The sequence below is a fragment of the Helianthus annuus genome, chromosome 16 (genome assembly GCF_002127325.2).
Source record: "Helianthus annuus cultivar XRQ/B chromosome 16, HanXRQr2.0-SUNRISE, whole genome shotgun sequence".
Lineage (NCBI taxonomy): Eukaryota > Viridiplantae > Streptophyta > Magnoliopsida > Asterales > Asteraceae > Helianthus > Helianthus annuus.
Window position 1 is genome coordinate 199,824,230 of NC_035448.2, and position 19,647 is coordinate 199,843,876.

At 34.5% G+C, this 19,647-nt stretch overlaps 3 protein-coding genes and 1 non-coding gene across 5 annotated transcripts; 2 read left to right on the forward strand and 2 right to left on the reverse strand.

The window, feature by feature from the left end:
* The first annotated feature begins 1,947 nt into the window (after nt 1-1,947).
* LOC110915414 (UPF0183 protein At3g51130) lies at nt 1,948-5,452 on the forward strand. 2 transcript variants are annotated; one of them, XM_022160112.2, is made up of 15 exons: nt 1,948-2,281; nt 2,786-2,868; nt 2,991-3,065; nt 3,184-3,251; nt 3,335-3,440; nt 3,551-3,611; nt 3,694-3,860; nt 3,959-4,021; nt 4,108-4,155; nt 4,240-4,353; nt 4,454-4,553; nt 4,632-4,708; nt 4,848-4,952; nt 5,097-5,157; nt 5,272-5,443. In XM_022160112.2, exons 1-14 carry the CDS (start codon nt 2,185-2,187, stop codon nt 5,145-5,147), a joined length of 1,215 nt encoding a protein of 404 aa, XP_022015804.1. In that variant the 5' UTR covers nt 1,948-2,184; the 3' UTR covers nt 5,148-5,157; nt 5,272-5,443. The 2 variants fall into 2 exon arrangements, with proteins under 2 accessions (XP_022015804.1, XP_022015803.1); XM_022160111.2 differs by having other exon boundaries at nt 1,958-2,281; nt 2,991-3,092; nt 5,272-5,452.
* Nucleotides 5,453-6,185: 733 nt separating this feature from the next.
* Nucleotides 6,186-6,258, reverse strand: TRNAE-CUC. The gene has a single exon. It is a non-coding gene; the product is annotated as a tRNA-Glu (tRNA).
* Nucleotides 6,259-8,823: 2,565 nt separating this feature from the next.
* Nucleotides 8,824-11,109, forward strand: LOC110915413 (fructose-bisphosphate aldolase 1, chloroplastic). Its single transcript, XM_022160110.2, has 6 exons — nt 8,824-9,113; nt 9,192-9,461; nt 9,549-9,658; nt 9,737-9,827; nt 9,914-10,183; nt 10,647-11,109. Exons 1-6 carry the CDS (start codon nt 8,943-8,945, stop codon nt 10,923-10,925), a joined length of 1,191 nt encoding a protein of 396 aa, XP_022015802.1. The 5' UTR covers nt 8,824-8,942; the 3' UTR covers nt 10,926-11,109.
* LOC110915412 (probable serine protease EDA2) lies at nt 11,108-17,098 on the reverse strand. The gene is made up of 12 exons (XM_022160109.2): nt 16,756-17,098; nt 16,548-16,673; nt 16,313-16,468; nt 14,320-14,502; nt 13,685-13,801; nt 13,537-13,590; nt 12,836-12,907; nt 12,530-12,720; nt 12,356-12,450; nt 12,185-12,259; nt 12,002-12,085; nt 11,108-11,516 (listed from the first exon to the last, which is right to left on the reverse strand). The coding sequence occupies exons 1-12, from the start codon at nt 16,906-16,908 to the stop codon at nt 11,401-11,403; spliced, it is 1,422 nt and encodes a 473-aa protein (XP_022015801.1). The 5' UTR covers nt 16,909-17,098; the 3' UTR covers nt 11,108-11,400.
* Nucleotides 17,099-19,647: the final 2,549 nt, after the last annotated feature.

Below are 19,647 nucleotides of genomic sequence, written 5' to 3' on the forward strand. Positions count from 1 at the left end.
TCACGGACACAATATCATCCATTACCACTAGTTAAGCATTTCATCAAACACTTGGTGTGCATACAACCTACTATGCATAGTTTACAACTAGTTTACGCATAGTCATCTCCTTCTAAATTCCAATCATTAAGAGAGTGCTCAAAATCACATTCCATTCATAGAATTAACCTTAGACTAACATCACATAACCTATTTCAAGCTAGGAACAAGTACATCAAACAAGAATTGGACATGGGTAGAACACCCATGTCGCCACTTTCATTCATAATTGTGGGTTTCACTTTAAATCATCAAATTAATTGAACCTGTTCATAACACATAATCTAAATGGTGATTCTAACACCTCTACATGCACAATTTCATACAATTTCATAGTTTGATCATAACCCAATTCATACAAACATCATCAAATCTAAAATTACAACTTACCATGTGTTTGTTAGGGCTAGATGATCGTGTATTTGGGTCCATGCACAAGATTCAATCTTGAATTCCACTCTGATTCTGTGATTTAGGGTTTGAGAGGGCTCCCCCTCTTTTCCTCTCCTCTGCTCGAACACACACATACGCCCAGAATGGGCTTTTATGATTTTAATTTTTGTTTTATATCTTGCCTTTCTCTTTGCCCATCTTCAACCCCTCATGTTTGTCCCTTGTTCATACTTAACCCAACTTCATATCCTTATTTGTTTTAAACAAAGCATTTAACTAGGTTTAATAACCTAGTTATTACATTTCCTTCTTTTAGATGTAGTAACATTCTAGCAACTAAATAGTTCGAGTTTTGGGGTGTTACACCTTGTGTTAGCCACTAAAGCATAAATGGGTATAACTTTAGTCATTTAGTACTTCTAACCACACACACACTTAACTTTGTTAAATAACCTAGTTATTCATTTCGTGCTAAGTCATATAAGAACACATGGCAATTATAAACATTCGGGTTTTGGGATGTTACAAAATATTTAGGTTTGATAGTGTAAAAGCTTGTAATATTGGCAAATGTATGTTTAAATGATCAAAGCTCTGTTATTGGGAACAGATGTTTGAAAATAAAACAGTGGTTGATTGGTCAACAGATTGATGTCCACAGATGTTTGGAACTACTGTTCAGAAAACTGTGGTTGAAACCGCTGTTTGGTTAAAATGGTGGTTTAAAACCACTGTTGGGTTAAAACTGTGGTTGAAACCGCTGTTTGGTTAAAACGGTGATTTGAAGACAATGTTTTTAAATAACTTTCCATGTTAGGTTCAACAGTGTTTTGAAGAGGAAAACTGTGTGAGAAGACAGTAGATCTTAACAAGTTAAACATCTGTTAAGGCTTAAACAGTTGTTTGGCCTTTAACAGATGTTTGGTCTTTTATATCAGATGTTTGGACTTAAACAATTGTTTGACCTTAAACACATGTTTGACCTTAAACAAATGTTTTGCCTTAAACAGATGTTCTCCTTCTATATCAGATATTTGGACTTAAACAGATGTTTGGCCATAAACAGATGTTTGGCCTTAAACCAAACATCTGTTTAAGCTCAACATCTGTTTGACTATTTGTCAATATCTTATTGACTTTTGGTCAACATCTGTTTCAAATTTGGTCAACATCTTATTTTGTAAAAGAGGTAAAAAAAACAAAGATTTTTTCAAAATCCCAAATCACCCTATTATGTAAGTGCATTGAAGTAAAAGTGGAAATGATATTATTCATATGGTCATGTTGCGCTTTGTTTTGTCTTCTAATATGAGTTCATGATCTAATCCGGTGATTTGAAGACATTGTTGTTTAATCGAATTAGATGGTTGATGTAATGTGATCGTATTACAAACAAATAATAATTAATTAATATAAATAACTTTTCCGAGTCCGGGAAGCAATCCCGGATAAAAACCTAGTAGACAAAACATATGCCACAATTTTAAAACCGAGCACTAGGCGTCTCTCGTTAACATAACCAAATACCAACAAAGTACAAACCGTAAAGCATCCATCCATCCTTTCCATTCATTCATTCATTCATGCCGTGTAGTAGGCGACAACTGAACCACTTACGCATCCTCTAAATCGAAAAAACCCGATCGCCAAAAATACGGGCTTCGTAGACTTATCGATCACTGCACAACAAGATAATCGGGAATTTGAAATCTCTGAAAGGATAATCCTGTTTGTTATTATCCAGATATTATTATGTTGCAGAGACCCCGTAGAAGGTGCGAGGGCACAGCCATGGGTGTCATCGTTCTTGATCTTCGTCCTGGTCTCGGAATCGGCCCCTTTTCTCTCGGTAATCTTTCCCTTTTTTTGATCTCGATTCATCGTTGATTCTTGTTGCATATTTTTGGGGATTTATTGGTTTTGAAACATTGAGTTTTGTGTATTTTGTTTAGATTGAGTTCTAATTATTTGGGGATTTATGGGTTTTGTGATTGAATAAGAAATAATGAGTTTTATTTAGTTTGTTTTGTGTGAAATGTTATGTTTTTTGTTGATTGTTGAAATTGGAGTGTATCTTGTTAAGATTGTGAACTGATGTTATTATTAGTTGAAGTTTTTGGTTAGATTGAGTTGCAATTATGTTGGCCTTTTTTTTTCTTTTAAATAAAATTTTGGTTTAGTTTGTATTAAATGGTAAATTGTATGGTTTTAGTGAATTTATAGAGGGTTTGAAGTTAGATTATAAAATAACTGAGGTTGGTTTTTAAAGATCTTTTTTTTTATTTTTATTTTCATGGATGATTTTGTTAGTTTTGGTTTAGACGGTGATGAATGGTTGTTTTTTTTGTTACAGGAATGCCTATATGCGAGGCGTTTGCGCAGATAGAGCAACAGCCAAACATCTATGACGTTGTTCATGTCAAGTACTTTGATGAGGTTTGTGATGACTAATGTAATTTGGGATGATTATGGTGCTTTCTTTTAGTGGTGCTTTGTTGTTAACGCATGGTACTTTTTAAGTTGTTTGAATAGAGTGTTGCAATTTTTGTTTGGTATAGGATCCGTTGAAGCTGGATGTTGTCATAAGCTTTCCGGATCACGGTTTTCACCTCCGTTTTGATCCATGGTCGCAGGTACTATATCTTGAAGCATGTAATATTGCATGTTTTTCTCAATAATATTATTGCGACTTCCAGCACAGTGATAATATGTGAGTCCTTATGACATATTTCATATTTCTTGTTTTCTCAGAGGCTTCGTCTAATTGAAATTTTTGATGTCAAACGGCTTCAGATGCGCTATGCAACATCACTTATTGGGTACGTATAGTTTACTGACCCGTTCTCCAAATTTCTGATTTAATCAGCTTGGGAACAACACGACACCCTTTTATTATTTTCAGAGGTCCATCGACTCCAGCTACTTTTGTTGCCGTTTACGCTGTTTTCGGACCCACATTTCCTGGAATTTACGACAAAGAGAGAGGCGTCTACACTCTTTTCTATCCGGTTCGCTTTAGTTCTCAATCATACCATCAGTTCTCCTTCAACGCGTAGTGTTTTAACTTTTATATCCTTCTCATCTTCGTTTTTTTTTATTTTTTTATTTTACTTTGCAGGGGCTATCATTTGCCTTTCCAATTCCGTCTCAGTACACCGACTGTTGCCATAACGGGGAAGGTATAAGATTTTTCTTGATCATATTTTATTATTTAATTCTCTAATTGTTAACACTAATCTTTTGTATTTTAAAATTTGAAAGCTGAATTGCCATTGGAGTTTCCTGACGGGACGACTCCAGTAACCTGTCGTGTATGCATATACGACAGTTCGACCGATAGTAAAGTCGGTGTAGGATCATTGATGAACAAAGCTTCCGCTCCTCCGCTGCCAGCTGGCAGTCTCTACATGGAAGAAGTTCACGTTAAGGTTCGGTTACTTGATTTTAACTACCCTAGTTAAAATGGGATGAATTACTACATTTAATTTAAATAACTTTATCTGATTGTTTTTATATATTTATTCAGCTAGGAGAAGAATTATGGTTTACAGTAGGCGGTCAGCATATCCCCTTTGGTGCTTCTCCACAGGTACCGTCAGCTAAACCTTTTTTTTAAGTAATTATTCCATACATATTTTATACTTTTTTAACGATTATATATTATCATACATGAAGGATGTGTGGACAGAATTAGGCCGACCGGATGGAATTCATCAAAAACAGGTTATTTTTAAGTCTTCAAGTATAAATTTACAAATGTTGTTAACGGAGTGGCTCGTATAACTAATGTACACGTGGCGGTACCAGGTAGACCAAATGGTAATTCACTCTGCGTCAGACCCACGTCCAAAAACAACACTATGTGGCGATTACTTTTACAATTACTTTGCTCGTGGCTTTGACATATTATTTGATGGCCAGGTAATTTTCAAATTAATTGTTTGAATATTCAAAAATAATAGTTGTCAGTAGAATTAGAGATGTCATGTGAATGTATTAAATTATTAATTTAATTTTTCAGACTCATAAGATCAAAAAGTTTGTTCTACATACGAATTATCCGGGGCATGCTGACTTTAACTCTTACATAAAGTGCAATTTCGTTATCCATGCTACAGAACGTAAGTGGTATCACATAACGTTTATGCTCGTTCTGTGAAGATGTTAACTAATGTTTTTGTTCGTGTTATGAACCGTAGTGGACGGTGCGTATCATCAAGATATGAATTCCTCTAAAAGCAGTATTACACCTGGGACAAAGTGGGAGCTAGTGAAGGTCAATATAATTTACCGCTACTTTGAAGCTTAATAAGTCTTACAAAATTGCAGCTTGTTGTGCTAAACGGAAAATTGTATTAAATTTGAAAATATAATATCGTTAATTTTGGTAATTTTAGTTTCTTTCTCTTTTATAGGAGATTCTTGGAGATTGTGGTCGAGCTGCTATTCAAACACAAGGCTCTACAAGCAATCCGTTTGGCTCGACTTTTGTCTACGGGTACCAGAACGTTGCTTTCGAGGTAATTTCTTTATTTTCAAGTTGTTTACGTGAGAATTTTTTGTTAATATTATTGTTTTCTCGTAATCCTAAGTCGTTATGAAATATTTTTTAACCATAATTGCACCGAACATAATTGCTTATAACGGCTGTGTTGATATGGTAGGTGATGAAGAATGGGTATATTGCTACAGTGACTCTTTTTCAGTCATTCTAAGCTGTTTATGGTACTTACCATTTTAACTGTTTTTTGTTTTTTTTTTTTTTTTTTTTTTTTTTTTTTTTTTTTAAGTTAATTTCGGGTGTGCTATCTAATTGTTTACCGGATCGTTGTTTTGCAGAATGCAATGGATACATGCTTTGTACAGCTCTTCCAAGACTGTTGAAACTTTGTACAGATTAATTTGGATATTTCTCATCACTCTTCAGTTCTTGTAATGATGTCAACCTTGTAAATTATCTCTCAAAAGTTGATGATTGAAAGTTCAGGGTCCCTTTAATAACATGTATATATATCTTGTGTTACTTTAGTAGCTAAGCTGTTCGTGAATTAAACCGTGCTTACAACAACCATACCCAGACGTTAACAAAGCTATTGGTATGGTCTGAATGGGATGTGGGCAAATCATACCGAGGTTGCTTCCTAAGAGACACTTGGCTTCAAAAATCAAAATCATCTCTGAAAATGTAAAGTATAAAAGAAACATAATGCTTCTTCTTAATGCAATCATTATCAATAAAATTGAAGGATATCAAAACACGCAACATCGCTAAAATAGCCGGTCGTTGGTGGGGCCCACTTGGTAAGACCCTTGACTTTTACTACTATATGTTCTCTTTGTGAATTAAGCGAAGCTTAAACGATAATAATGTTACTCTTACCCATTGGTTTTGCTAATCATAAAGGATCCCTTTCCGTGATAAAATATGTTAATAAGTATCACTTAAGTATGTTTTTCATTATTAAAGTATGTTTATGTTCGCCCTTATTTCGGTTGGATGGTTGTCAATGTAGATGAGCCTTGTTAGGAAGGAAACTAAAACCGGCGTTAGATAGGCTTAACTAGGGTTCATCAAGCTATCAAAAGAGGCTTTATTATTTCCGGGTTCAACCTCGGGTTTCATCTGATTCTAAGGTTGGACACGTCAACCACCTGAAGAAATTACAACTCAAGGGTTGCACATCTTTGTATAAAAGTATTAATCAATTTATATCCATTCATATTTTCCTTAAAAAAGAAAAAAAGTAAAAAAATTCCGTTGCCGGGACTTGAACCCGGGTCTCTCGGGTGAGAGCCGAGTATCCTAACCAACTAGACTACAACGGATTTATGTTTTATTTTCTGTTTTAACGTTTTTATTTTAGATCTAGTTTGTTAATATTGTGTAACGCTAGCCCGCTAGGTCGCTAGCCTCCTGCTTTTTAATTGCATACATAGATCAAAAGTAGTTCTGTTAAATCGTTTGAAATTTTTGGGTTAGCCTCCTGCGTTTTTTTGAATGTTACCACTTATAGTTTGAGCCCTACTAGTTTTCTACTTGTCTCACTTTAAAATGTTAAAAATTATACATGTTATAATTATAATCCTTAGGTTGGAAACTTCTGTTTTTTACGTGACTGATTGTGTCTTAAAAGCAAAACGAAATAGTTTTATTCTCTAATATTCGATAAAGTTAATAAAAAATATTTGATCTTCACTTTATGAAACTCTACAAACTTGAACAGTAAAATTATGTGTTTTAAATATCACAACTTTAAATAAATTAAATATTTTTATAGGAGACAGTGGCGTCTCTGAAAATTCATGTACCCTGTTCGAGCTCGAAAAATGTGCCCATATGCTTTAATGATAAACAATATAATTACGAAAATGACAAAAATTGTAGTATTTGATAAACAATGCAATTATGATAAAATCATAGTATTTTAATGAGTTTCATACCATAATAACTAATAAGTTAATAGGCTAATAGCTAACCAATGATTCGTGTAGCCCTCCTTGCGTTCTTCATAGCAAATTGTTAGATCAACTCTTCACAATTAATATTATTTTTATTTTTAAAATCATATTAGTATTGGATTGAACCAATAAACCTAATGTTAAGTTGGCTAAATTATAAAACATATAAAGGTATTTGATAATGGCCCTTTATATTAGATTTGGTATGTGTTTATAATTTTTTTTTTTTTAAAAATAACATATATATATCGATTTTTTTTAAAAAATCCCGTGTCTCTCGAAATCACGGGCCTTGTGCGGAATTCCTACCCGCACACCATAAGAGCCGCCCCTGATAGGAGACGATAATTTAAACCTAGATAAAACCAAATTATGATATAAAAAGACGGTTCATGATAAACCCAAATTGTAATTAGAAAGTTAATCTTTACTTCTAATTTTTTTAATTATACCTTTTTAGTCCTTATCTTGAAAAAGAAGACACGACGCCCACCACGAATATATGCCCACTTGTCACCAGCACAAAACAAAATTTAGTTATTTTTTTCTTTTTTCTTGGACCTCCTCCATTTTTCGGGTAAGTTCTGGTGTCGTGTAAAAAGTACATTTAAGAAAAAACAAAGCAATAGTTTGTTTGAATAAACAACCCAGGAAATTTAAACACTAATTACTATTAAACTTTTTTTAACGGCCAACTAAATCACCGGATAAACATTATAGGATGTCCTCAATCGAGCAAATGCATCCTCTCCTCCATAACGGTCAGAGTTGGATACATATCTAAGCCACCAAGCCACCAGTTTCATGGAAAACCCGCCCGCCCGAAGGCCCACTGTGGTAAAACCCGGTTTGGCTCGGTTTTGAACTGATGACCTCTATGGAGGCCTAGTTCTAAACTTTATTGCCACCACCAATGTCCTTCAAAGTGATGCTAGTGAAAATTAAACTTGGGACCTCAAGGAGAGAAACCAAATAACTAACCACTAAACCAGCTTCTCAAAACTAATTCTTGTTAAACTATATGTTTAATTACAAGAGGTAGTCTGACGCCTAGTCTAAACTGTGTCATAAGAATACATGATTTCAAACATCATTAGCATGCTTTAGGCACGTTTGTCGTGGACAAAAATAAATTATCACGGTTAAACATGCTTCAGTGGAATCAATCTGGTCTCACATGAAGCTTCCACACGGACAGCTAACAAAAAAAAAAAAAAAAAAAAAAAAAAAAAAAAAAAAAAACCTAACAAAAATTCTGTGATATTTTAGTGGGCAATACATACAATGTTGGTTAGTATAATGAGCCGAATGTTATAAGACGGTAAGATATAAGTTTCAAGATAAAGCGTATGTGACTTTGAGTTTGTGAATTGTGACACTTTACACAAATCTCACATCGTTAAGTACATATAACAAACTCACGCATGTGAATGCCAGTTTCTGGGATCTCTGCTAGCAGCTTGTTACAGGATCAGAATCTTTCTTTTGTATGTGGAATAAAATCTTGCCCTAAAAAACATGTTCTTACACATGAGAAATAGAGAATAACTGAACTACTACAAAAATTCAATAATTAATAAAAAACAAATCTGCAAACTCTATGATTAAGATGAAAATTACGATTGCAAGATGGTTAACTTACAACCTCACATATAAACCCAGTGGGCCCCACATTATTTCCTTTGAAAAGTTCATGATTTTGTTCTTTTATAAAACAATAACTTTAATAAATAACAACCATTAATAAATAAATAATCATCCTGAAATTCCCACGGACAATTTCGTCCCCTCATCACATATCATCCCAAACTTTGCTAAATTCCAGCCGCCATGTCATCAAAGTTATCAATCCACGTGTCACTCTCTAATAAGCCAATCCATCATAGCCTTAAAAATTATATCTTTTCTTACCTCATATTATAACTATAAATTTAGTGAGCCCAAACACAATTGAGTGGTGTTCATATCAAACCGATATAGAAAGGAGCTTAACAGCCTCTTTTCTTTTATTTTTATTTTTTATATTTTCTATTTTTTAAAGAAAACAAAAAATGGCTTCAGCATATCTCTTCCAGTCATCCCCAGCCATTCTTGACAAGTCTGATTGGGTTAAGGGCCAGACCCTTCGCCAACCCTCGGTTTCCGTGGTGCGGGTCAGCTCGGGCGCACCCTCTGCCCTGACCGTCCGTGCTTCCTATGCCGATGAGCTCGTTAAAACCGCGGTAAGTGTTTTTATTCTCTTTAATTCAAACAAAAAATAAATAAGTTGATAACTAATGAACTTTTATTATTAAATTTAGAAAACCGTAGCATCACCGGGCCGTGGAATCCTAGCCATGGATGAGTCAAATGCCACTTGTGGAAAGCGGTTAGCTTCTATCGGTCTTGAGAACACCGAGGCTAACCGTCAAGCTTACCGGACCCTACTTGTTACCCCACCGGGCCTTGGCAACTACATCTCGGGCGCTATCCTCTTCGAGGAAACCTTGTACCAATCAACCGTTGACGGCAAAAAGATTGTCGATATCCTCGTTGAACAGGGGATTGTACCCGGTATCAAGGTCGACAAGGTAATATGATATGATATGATATGATATTATTTAGTGCATGTCTGTCAATATAGTGTGGGAGTTCAAATGTTGACTTTGACTTTACAGGGTTTAGTCCCATTGGCTGGCTCGAATGACGAGTCATGGTGCCAAGGTCTTGACGGGCTTGCCTCGCGCTCTGCAGCTTACTACCAACAGGGTGCACGTTTCGCCAAATGGTTAGTGCGAGTCAAACCTCTTGTCTTTGACTTTTAGTCAATACTTGAATGTTTAAGTTCATTTTGTTGAGCTTGCAGGCGTACAGTAGTGAGCATTCCAAACGGGCCATCGGCCCTCGCGGTCAAGGAAGCAGCATGGGGTCTGGCCCGTTACGCTGCGATTTCTCAGGTAAAAAGACTTGCTAGTGGGTCTAAAACAGTTTGGTTAGGTGATGTTTCATGTTTGTAAGTTCTGAAGTTTTTTTTTTTTTTCAGGACAATGGGTTGGTCCCGATTGTGGAGCCCGAGATTTTACTAGACGGTGAACATGGAATCGATACTACGTTTGAGGTTGCTAAGAAAGTGTGGGCTGAGGTGTTCTTTTACCTAGCTGAGAACAATGTGTTGTTTGAAGGAATCCTTTTGAAGCCCAGCATGGTTACACCGGGAGCCGATTGCAAGGACAGAGCCACACCTCAACAAGTCGCGGATTACACTCTCAAACTCCTCAAACAAAGAATCCCACCCGCAGTTCCTGGAATCATGGCAAGTTTCTATTTCTCGTGTGTGCGTGTGTAGGGATGACAAAAAAACCCGAACCTGATAGGAAAACCCGTATGCCCGGATATATTAATATATAATATAATATTAAAATTAAAGAAAATATAATTAATATTAGCTTAAGTTGTTAGAAACATAAAATTATACTTGTTAGAAGCATAGTTGAGTATTTAATATTTAAAGTCAATTTTTGAAGCGAGTTTAAAGTAGGGATTCTGGGCGTCCCAACAGGTAATTTTCAACCATATAAGATCATAAGCAGGTATACCCAAGAACTTGACGGGTATTGAGGAAAGGGTAACTGGCACACATATATAGGACACGGTTTTATAATTGGGTATCGGACTGATATTACAAAAATTCGTCCCATACCTGACCCACTGGCGTTCCTATGTGCATGAACGATTTATAGAGTAAAAGTTAGTGACATGTGCAATGAAAAATGCAGTTTTTGTCTGGTGGGCAATCTGAGGTGGAAGCTACACTCAACTTGAATGCAATGAACCAGAGCCCGAACCCATGGCACGTGTCGTTCTCATACGCCAGGGCCTTACAGAACACTTGCCTCAAGACATGGGGAGGAAGGCCCGAGAACGTGAAGGCTGCTCAGGATGCTCTGCTCCAGAGGGCCAGTGCCAACTCACTGGCTCAGCTCGGGAAATACACAGGTGAGGGCGAGTCTGAGGAGGCCAAAAAGGGAATGTTCGTTAAGGGGTATGTCTACTAAGCCGGTTTCAAGTCGCGAGTGTTGAGCTTAGAACATGAAAACAAGGTTTATTATTATAAAATTTGTATCAATCAGCATGGAGTCTGCTGCTTTTGTTCATAGCATGTACTTGTAGCAATTGTATAAGTATTTGATTGATGTGAAGTGATGGCTTTTCTGTAATTTTAGTAATATTCAACAGATATTGATAAGATGATTTCCAACAAAAACTTTAACAACATCTAGTTCAACATAATTACTACTATCAGTGGCGGATCTAGAAAATCCGCATAGGGGTAACGTTTCAAAAAAAAGATAACGAAATCGAAAAAACGTCAAAATTTTCCAAAATATACACTACTGTCGGAGCATCACCAGAGCTTCAAGGGGCAACGTGGGTTACCCCTTGTAACACCATAGGTCCGCCCCTGACTATTATGGTACATACTACATAGTGTGAGTAATAGCAATCGTAATTGCATTCATATAGCCCAACTTATATTGAACTCCTAGCTGCAGTGTGGCACTGAGACAACCACAAGTCTATATGTTCTATCACCTGTTGGCGCACTTTGTTAACAGCTTCAGGTGCGCTACAATTCTTAGAACTTCCTGCAATATTAATAAAACATTTTTTTCACAAAATTAAACATCGTTTTCAAGATTTAAATTAGAGTTAAATGCCATTTTAGTCCATGTGGTTTGGGCCATTTTGCCAGTTTAGTCCAAAGTTTTCATCTTTCGCTTGTGGGTCCAAAAAGGTTTCACCGTTGCCAATTTAGTCCACTGGGTTAACTTCATCCATTTTTTCTGTTAACAAGAAGGGCAATTCGGTCATTTTATATGTAGTTCTGTTAACTAAAAGGGCAATTCGGCCGTATAAAATGACCGAATTGCCCTTCTTGTTAACAGAAAAAATGAATGACGTTAACCCAGTGGACTAAAATGGCAACGGTGAAACCTTTTTGGAACTACAGGCGAAAAATGAAACCTTTGGACTAAACTGGTAAAATGGCCCAAACCACAGGGACTAAAATGGCATTTAACTCTTTAAATTATTTGTTAATATGTAACAAGTGTTAATAGTCCAAGCTAACCTTCGGGAACTAACGGCGATTGAGGGCACCCTCTTAGGTCACTTCCATGCCCACAATTGTTACAAGTCACTATGTACGCCGGCACTACAAAATTTAAAAAAAAAAAATTAATTGTTATTACTTATGATCCAATTTGCCATGATAAAATAAAAAACGGATCAAAGATTATTTATGGGAACTTACTATCTGGAGACGAGACCTGTTTTGATGCGTGCCGCCATGGATCTTGTGACCCGTTAGTAAAAACTATTTTCGAACCTAACAAGAAATTTTTTATGAAAAATAAATAAATTTTGTACGCAAGCATACGTGTAATAGTATATGTATGGATTATGAACGAGATAACGTTTATACCAGCAATGTCAGTGCCCCCATAGTACAGATTTGTAGAATCAACAACCGGATAGACGCCTTCTCCGAAAACATTTTTGCATAAATCCATGTGGTAACTGTTACAGATCAAATCCAAAATTAAAATAAACATAATTTAGATTCTAATTAATCGTAAATCAAGCTGTGTGAACATGCCGTATGTCGATCTTTGAAGAACGGATACTATTCGCAGGTGCCACCTGGAAAAAGGCGACTTCGGTGCAAACTTGGAACCACCATAATCGGTCTGCAGATTCCGTGTTCTTTAGATGTTCTTGAGTATATGATTCAACGTCAACTTTAAAACTACCAACGTAATATTCTTTTACGTATTTTGCATACGCGTCCTGCAAGAAAGTTGTTTAAATGACCTAAGTGATGAACCTCTCGCCCGAGCGTACTCAAGCGCACGTTTTTGAAACTAAAATTATATATGACCTTTTAAGAAGAAGAAAAAATTACCACAAGATCTTTTCCAGACTTCTTAGCCTCGATCATCGGTTTGCAAAGTTTATCTGGATTTCCGTATTGAATCTGCATAATATTTCATAGGAGCGAATTTAATACAAAATCCATTTTAAGTACAGAACCGCAATGAATGCATACGCACTTGTACATAATGCATAACTGTCTTATGTAATATAAATGTGAGTAAACTGCCATTTTGGTCCCTGTGGTTTGGTCACTTTTGCCACTTTAGTCCAAAACTCAAACATTTTGCATCTGGGTCCCTGTGGTTTCGGTTTTATTGTCATTTTGGTCCAAAAATGAAATCATGTCATATTTTTCTTATAAAATTATGCTATTTTGTTCTTTTCCTCAGGGACAAAATGGTCATTTCTTTTTATAAATAAATACCAGATTTTATAAGACAAATATGACCTGATTTGCCCCCTGAGGAAAAGAACAAAATTACAGGATTTTATAAGACAAATATGACTTGATTTTATTTTTGGACCAAAATGGCAATAAAACTGAAACCACAGGGACCCAGATGCAAAAGGTTTGAGTTTTGGACTAAAATGACAAAAGTGACCAAACCTCAGGGACCAAAATGGCAGTTTACTCTATAAATGTATATACAGTTCTCGCATTCATAAATATAAGAATAGTCGAATCAGCTGCATAAACAACCAAAAAATAAATTATATAAGTTAACTTACAGCTACAGCTGCAGCATCAGCCAAAAAATACATGAAATCACCATCAACGTTTAGCTGAAATAATATTTTACCAAATCAAAAAGTAAGTTCATGGATCTGAACAAACTGAAATATGAAAAAGAATTAAAAAAACTGTATATATTTATACCACATTAGCACCAAATTCGTTTCTCAAAGCTTCACCATTTGACGTAAGTCGATTTTCGGCAAGTTGAGTAACTTCTTGTAATATAGCTTTACATTCAGGCCCTGTAGACTCACCAATCTGCCACAAGTAAAGTAATAAAAAAAAAATGTGAAATAAATATAAAAGAGTAAACTGCCAAAACGGTCCCTGAGGTTTGGTCACTTTTGCCACTTTAGTCCAAAACTCAAACCTTTTGAATCTGGTTCCCTGTGGTTTCAATTTTGTTGTCATTTTCAACCAAACGCAAAATCTGGTCAGATTTTTCAGTTAACATCCAGCTTTTTTGTCTTTTTCCTCCCTTTTAATGAAGGGCAAAATGGTCAGATTTTTTTAATTTGTTATACTAAAACGTTAAAAGACCATTTTGCCCTTCATTAAAAGGGAGGAAAAGGACAAAAAAGCTGAATGCTAACTGAAAAATCTGATCATATTTTGATTTTAGATGAAAATGACAACAAAACTGAAACCACAGGGAATCAGATTCAAAAGGTTTGAGTTTTGGACTAAAGTGACAAAAGTGACCAAACCTCAGGGACTATTTTGGCAGTTTACTCAATCTAAAATAATAAAACCGAAAAAAAAACAGTGGTATTAACCTGTTGATCATATTGATAGAAGTCGAGAATCGCGTTAACTACACCAGAACTTGCAAGACTTCCACATGTTAAATGAGGGAATTTAAGACGGAACCACGCACTAAGAGCTCCAGCATATGATATACCAAAAACGAACCATGGGTTCTCAACATCTGTTCTATTAAGCTTCATGTTTAAAGATTCCTACAAAATCATTGAAGGTAATACATTAGGAGATGATAAACAACCGTCAAATTTTTGGGGTGTGAATTGTGTCGGACTGGCGTGGATGGATTGATGAACCTGAACCTATGTAGTTAATATCCCGATATATCAACCGATATATCAGTCATATATCGGTTATCGGTCCCCTGCCGAGATCGCAGTACAAAATATTGGTCAGAATATCAGTACCGATAATATCAGCGATATTGTCCGATATTTGACCGATATAGGACCAATATTTGATTGATAAATCACCGATTTCCCAATATCAGTACCATTCTTCTTATTTATACCGTTCATTTTTCTTCTTATTGATGCTATTAGTGTTTTAAGTCTTAATTGTTAGTTGTTACTGTTAAATGTCAGTGTTTTAAGTCTTAGTCAGTTCTTACTTGTTACAATTGTTAGTGTTAAATTGCTATATATATAAATTTAGCATGATATTAAAATTACCGATATCTCACCGATATCCCACCGCGATAACCGATATCTCAAATATCGGTCCTTGACCAATATCCGATATTTTACCGCATTAACTACTTAGACCTGAACAACCCCACACACACTTAAGATTGTGTAACATGAACGTGACCAGTGTAACCCAAACAAGTTGATGGGATGTACATATTGGGTAAATCTTGACTAATTCATAACGGGTCAACTGGATGCGGGTTATGGAGCTTGTTGGATTGGGTCGGATCAAACAGGTCAGCAGCAGTTTCTCATTTTAGTCACATTTATTTTATGTTTTATTGGGTCTAATTAATGGGTCTTAAATCATGGATCTGTTTTGTTTAGTTGAGTCAAAATGTGGCATCGTGGGCTTAGTTGATAGGGCTGTTTTTACGCTGTTTTCTTCACAGAAGGTGTGGTCTTGTTCTTCCGATTTCAATTAATAGAAAAAAGTCTGAACGTTGTTGTTCAATTATTGTGTGTTTGGTTGATAAACTCAGGGCCTGAACCAAGAGTACATGGGTTGCAATAAAGGTGTAAACGGGTCAAAAAGACTCACGGATTGTAATAAATGGTTAAGAGGGGTTGGCGGGTGTAATAAAAGGTTAAACAGGTTGAAAGGTCGACGTTATTAAAAATATGTTTTTTTTTAATTCTTATTGTAAATGAATTGATGGGTTAAAAATTGAAATGATGAACCCGAACACGAACCAGTGATCCATGAACTTATTCGCGTCAAGGAGTACAACCCTACCAGACACTTAAAATCATGTAATCCAAACGGCCACCATGTAGCCCATTTATGTAAGCGAATCAAACGGGTTGATGGGTTGTAAACAAGTTGTAAAGGGGTCCGAAATGGGTTGGCAGATTGTAACAAACGGATTAAACTCCTTAGAAACTTATAAAAAAAATTATTTTTTTTTATTTTTATCTAAATTTAAACAGACCGAAATGGTCAACCTGTTCACTTATCAACCAGAACACGAACCTATTTATTAAAACAGGAGTAAATTACAAGTTTTGTCCTTTATTTTTACATCAAATTGCAAGCGCTGTCCTTTAGCGCAAAAGTTGACAAGTTTTGTACTTAATGTTCCAAAATCTTGCACGTTATGTCCTTTAGGGCAAACCCAGTTATCGTGCAAGATTTTGGAACATTAAGCACAGAACTTGTTGACTTTTGCGCTAAGGGACAACGCCTGCAATTTGGTGTAAACATAAAGGACAAAATTTGTAATTTACTCTTAAAACAGATTAAAACTAACAATACAAAACCTAATTATTTCCGTGTCATGCCATCACTACCCACCCTAGTAAAACATCAAAAATCTACCTGATAAAATCGACGAAAAGCAGCCAAGTCATACAACGCCTGTTTCGACGAAAGAAACCTAAGATTCTCCGTCGTAAACGATTCAAACGGGGAGCTCTTCCCATAATATCTGTGCTCTAAAGTCACCACAGCAGCTCCAAACTTCTTGGCCAAAACCTGCACAACATTCAAACATTCTCCAACATTCATTTTTAACCAAATCTAACTACAACTTCGAAACAATTATAATACATACAGTTATATAATCATTCGATATCCCACCACACGCAGATTCACCACATATCACTAAAAAAACCGGCCCATCAGGGATCCTAAAATCATCCAAATATTCATAGTATCTCTGCTGAAACGTTCTATGATCCTGTAAACACCAAACCCATTTCAATTAGTTGCAAAATTTTATTAAAAAAATTATAATTTTTAACAGGGAAAAGGGTTCATACATAAGGGGAAAAGTGATCAAGTGTTTGATTGAACCAAAACGCGTCTTTGGTTATGTAATTGCTGCTACTCATAAGAGTGATTCGAGAAGTTAGTAACCCATTGCAGATATTGATCATCAGCAAAAACCCAACAAAACCCAGTAAAGGTTTCATCTTTCTTCGTTTCAGACCGCAGATTCAAGCAAATTGAGTTGTGTTCTTATGGGGTTATCCTAATGGTGTTTGCTTAGACCCGATTGTGGTATTCGACCCGCCCATTAAGGATTTTTTCTTGACTTGTGTGCCGATATTTATTTTAGGTGGACGGGGAGTTTTATCCCGATGCTCAAACTACTTCACTAGCAAGGTGCTAGACCAACCAAAACAAACAATCAACAAAGATTACAACATAAATTTATACCAACTAGTAAAAACTGTACCCGCGTTGCGGCGAACTTCTTTTGTTATTTAGTCTGTGTTTATATGTGTTTGAAATCACTACGAGCGCTTTGCACACGGAACCGCTGACAAGAACAAAAAGAAAATGTAGAAAAAAAAAACACTAAAAAATAACGAAAGAAAATCAACTAAAAAATTGTATGGTAATGACGTTGTTCGGTAGAAACCCGTAGTCAGAGATGAGCAAATAGTAATGGGTACCGGTACCAAATTTCCTGAACCGAAAGATCCTAAGTACCAGTTCGGTACTGACGTTTGGCGTTCCTGGTACCGGTTCGCTACTGGTTTTTATCTTCATATACCGATACCGTAACCGGGGTATCAGTTGGCACCGAGCTCATCCCTACCCCTGAAACTAAAAAAAAGTTGTACGATATCGTTGTTGTTCGTACGGTACCTGTGACCAGGGATGACCAAATGGTACTGGGTAGCAGTACCAAACTTCTCGAACTAAAAGACTATCAAACTCAATCCGGTACCGACTTTTCCCGTTTTATGTACCAGGCTGGTGCTGGTTTTTACCTTCATGTACCGATAACGAACCGGCATTTTCGATACAAATACCGGTTAACACCAAACTTATCAAACTTAAAAAGTAAAAAAATAAACAATTTTATAATATTAAAATAATAAAACTATAAAAAAACTGTATCTAATGGTTTATTATATTAAATATTTTAAGAACATATATTAAATATTTTAAGAATAAGAATACTGTTCATTCCATCTTATTATTGAATTATTGAATATATATATAGGGTAATTTATTATATTAAATATTTTAAGAACATATATTAAATATTTTAAGAATAAGAATATTGTTCATTCCATCTTATTATTAAATATATATATAGGGTAACTAGGTTATAACCCGTGAATACTCACGGGTTGGAAATCTATCTTTGTAACCAAATAAATATATACATTTAAATTAATAAACGAAAAGATTGTATGATTAATAAGGTGTATGAATAAATGATCAAACGGTCTGTGTCTTATTATATGAATGGATATGATAACAAAAACTGCATTGGAAGTCAAAACAATGATCGATAAAGTTTGCACACTAAATAATATCAAAACTGTGTTATCCGTTAAAACAAATAGTAATAGTAATCTAACATAAGATAACATGTAATAACTTAAAAATAAAAACCATTAAACATTGTTAAAAACTATTAAACATAACAAAGTAAATTTATAACATATGAAAACCAAATATCTAAAACCTAAATGTAAAAAAAGAAATCAGTTCACATATAATTCTAAAACAATTGTTTAAAAAAATTTGGCTGATTTCTATTTCCAATTATATATTGAGAGGACATATATAAATTGATTAAATTCAATGTTATTCGTATATTATGTAATATTTACCAAATAAATAATGAAAATCTTTAAGAGTTACGGATTTATTTAATTATTAGATTGAATATAGGAAATATAACAAAAAAATAAAGGTAAATTTTAATTATCAAATAACCGTATATACAAATAAAAAAAGTAAACTCTTACAATATCTTTCATAATCATACCATATCACCTACATCTACCTCTACTGCAACTTCACTTCATATCAATTTCTTTCACAAAGCTCAAGAACAACCAAGAGGCGGTTCAAGAATTAGTAAAGGTAAAATTCCGATTACATCTCCGATCACTTCTACAGCATTGTTATTTTCATATATCAACTGAAGTTGTGTTTATTATTACAAATAACTCATACGATTTTGTTTCTTTGAACCAATTAATGATTAAATAGAGTTGAAATCGGAGATTAAGTATTTGTAAAGAAATCAAATTTTTAGTATGTTATGTATATTTAAAAGGGTTATATGTATTGCATGTTGTTTGAAGTTTACTTTTATGGGTTAATAGTGTGATTTGGTTGAAACATTATGTAGATATTGTTATAAAAAAATTGATTTCTTGGTTTATAGTTTGATTTCGATGATTAAATGATTTTGGTTGAAAGATTATGTTGATATTGTTTATAGAGTTAAAATAGGAGTTTAACTGTTTGTAAAGAAACTGAATTATTAGTTAATAGTCTAATTTATTACATCTGATTTATTGGTTAATAGTGTCATTTTTAACCTATATTTACATAAGATTTTACTAAAGTTATGTATTTATATTTTTGCTCATCAATTATAATATATGTATAGCTTAATATTAACTAATGAATCATTCATCATTTATAATCATATATGATCATGTGAAAACAGTTAATTTAATATTGTTTATATGTGGATTATAAATAATGAAAATATTAATCAAATTATATGAGTTTAAATTTTGTAGATATAACAATTATAAAGTCATACTTATCAACAATTTTTGTGGAATATTAGTTAACAACTAATTTTTATATTGCTATGAACAAATATGTGTAACTTTATGTTCAATACTAAATTATTCTAAAATATGTTGTATATTACATGTTTTTAAAAA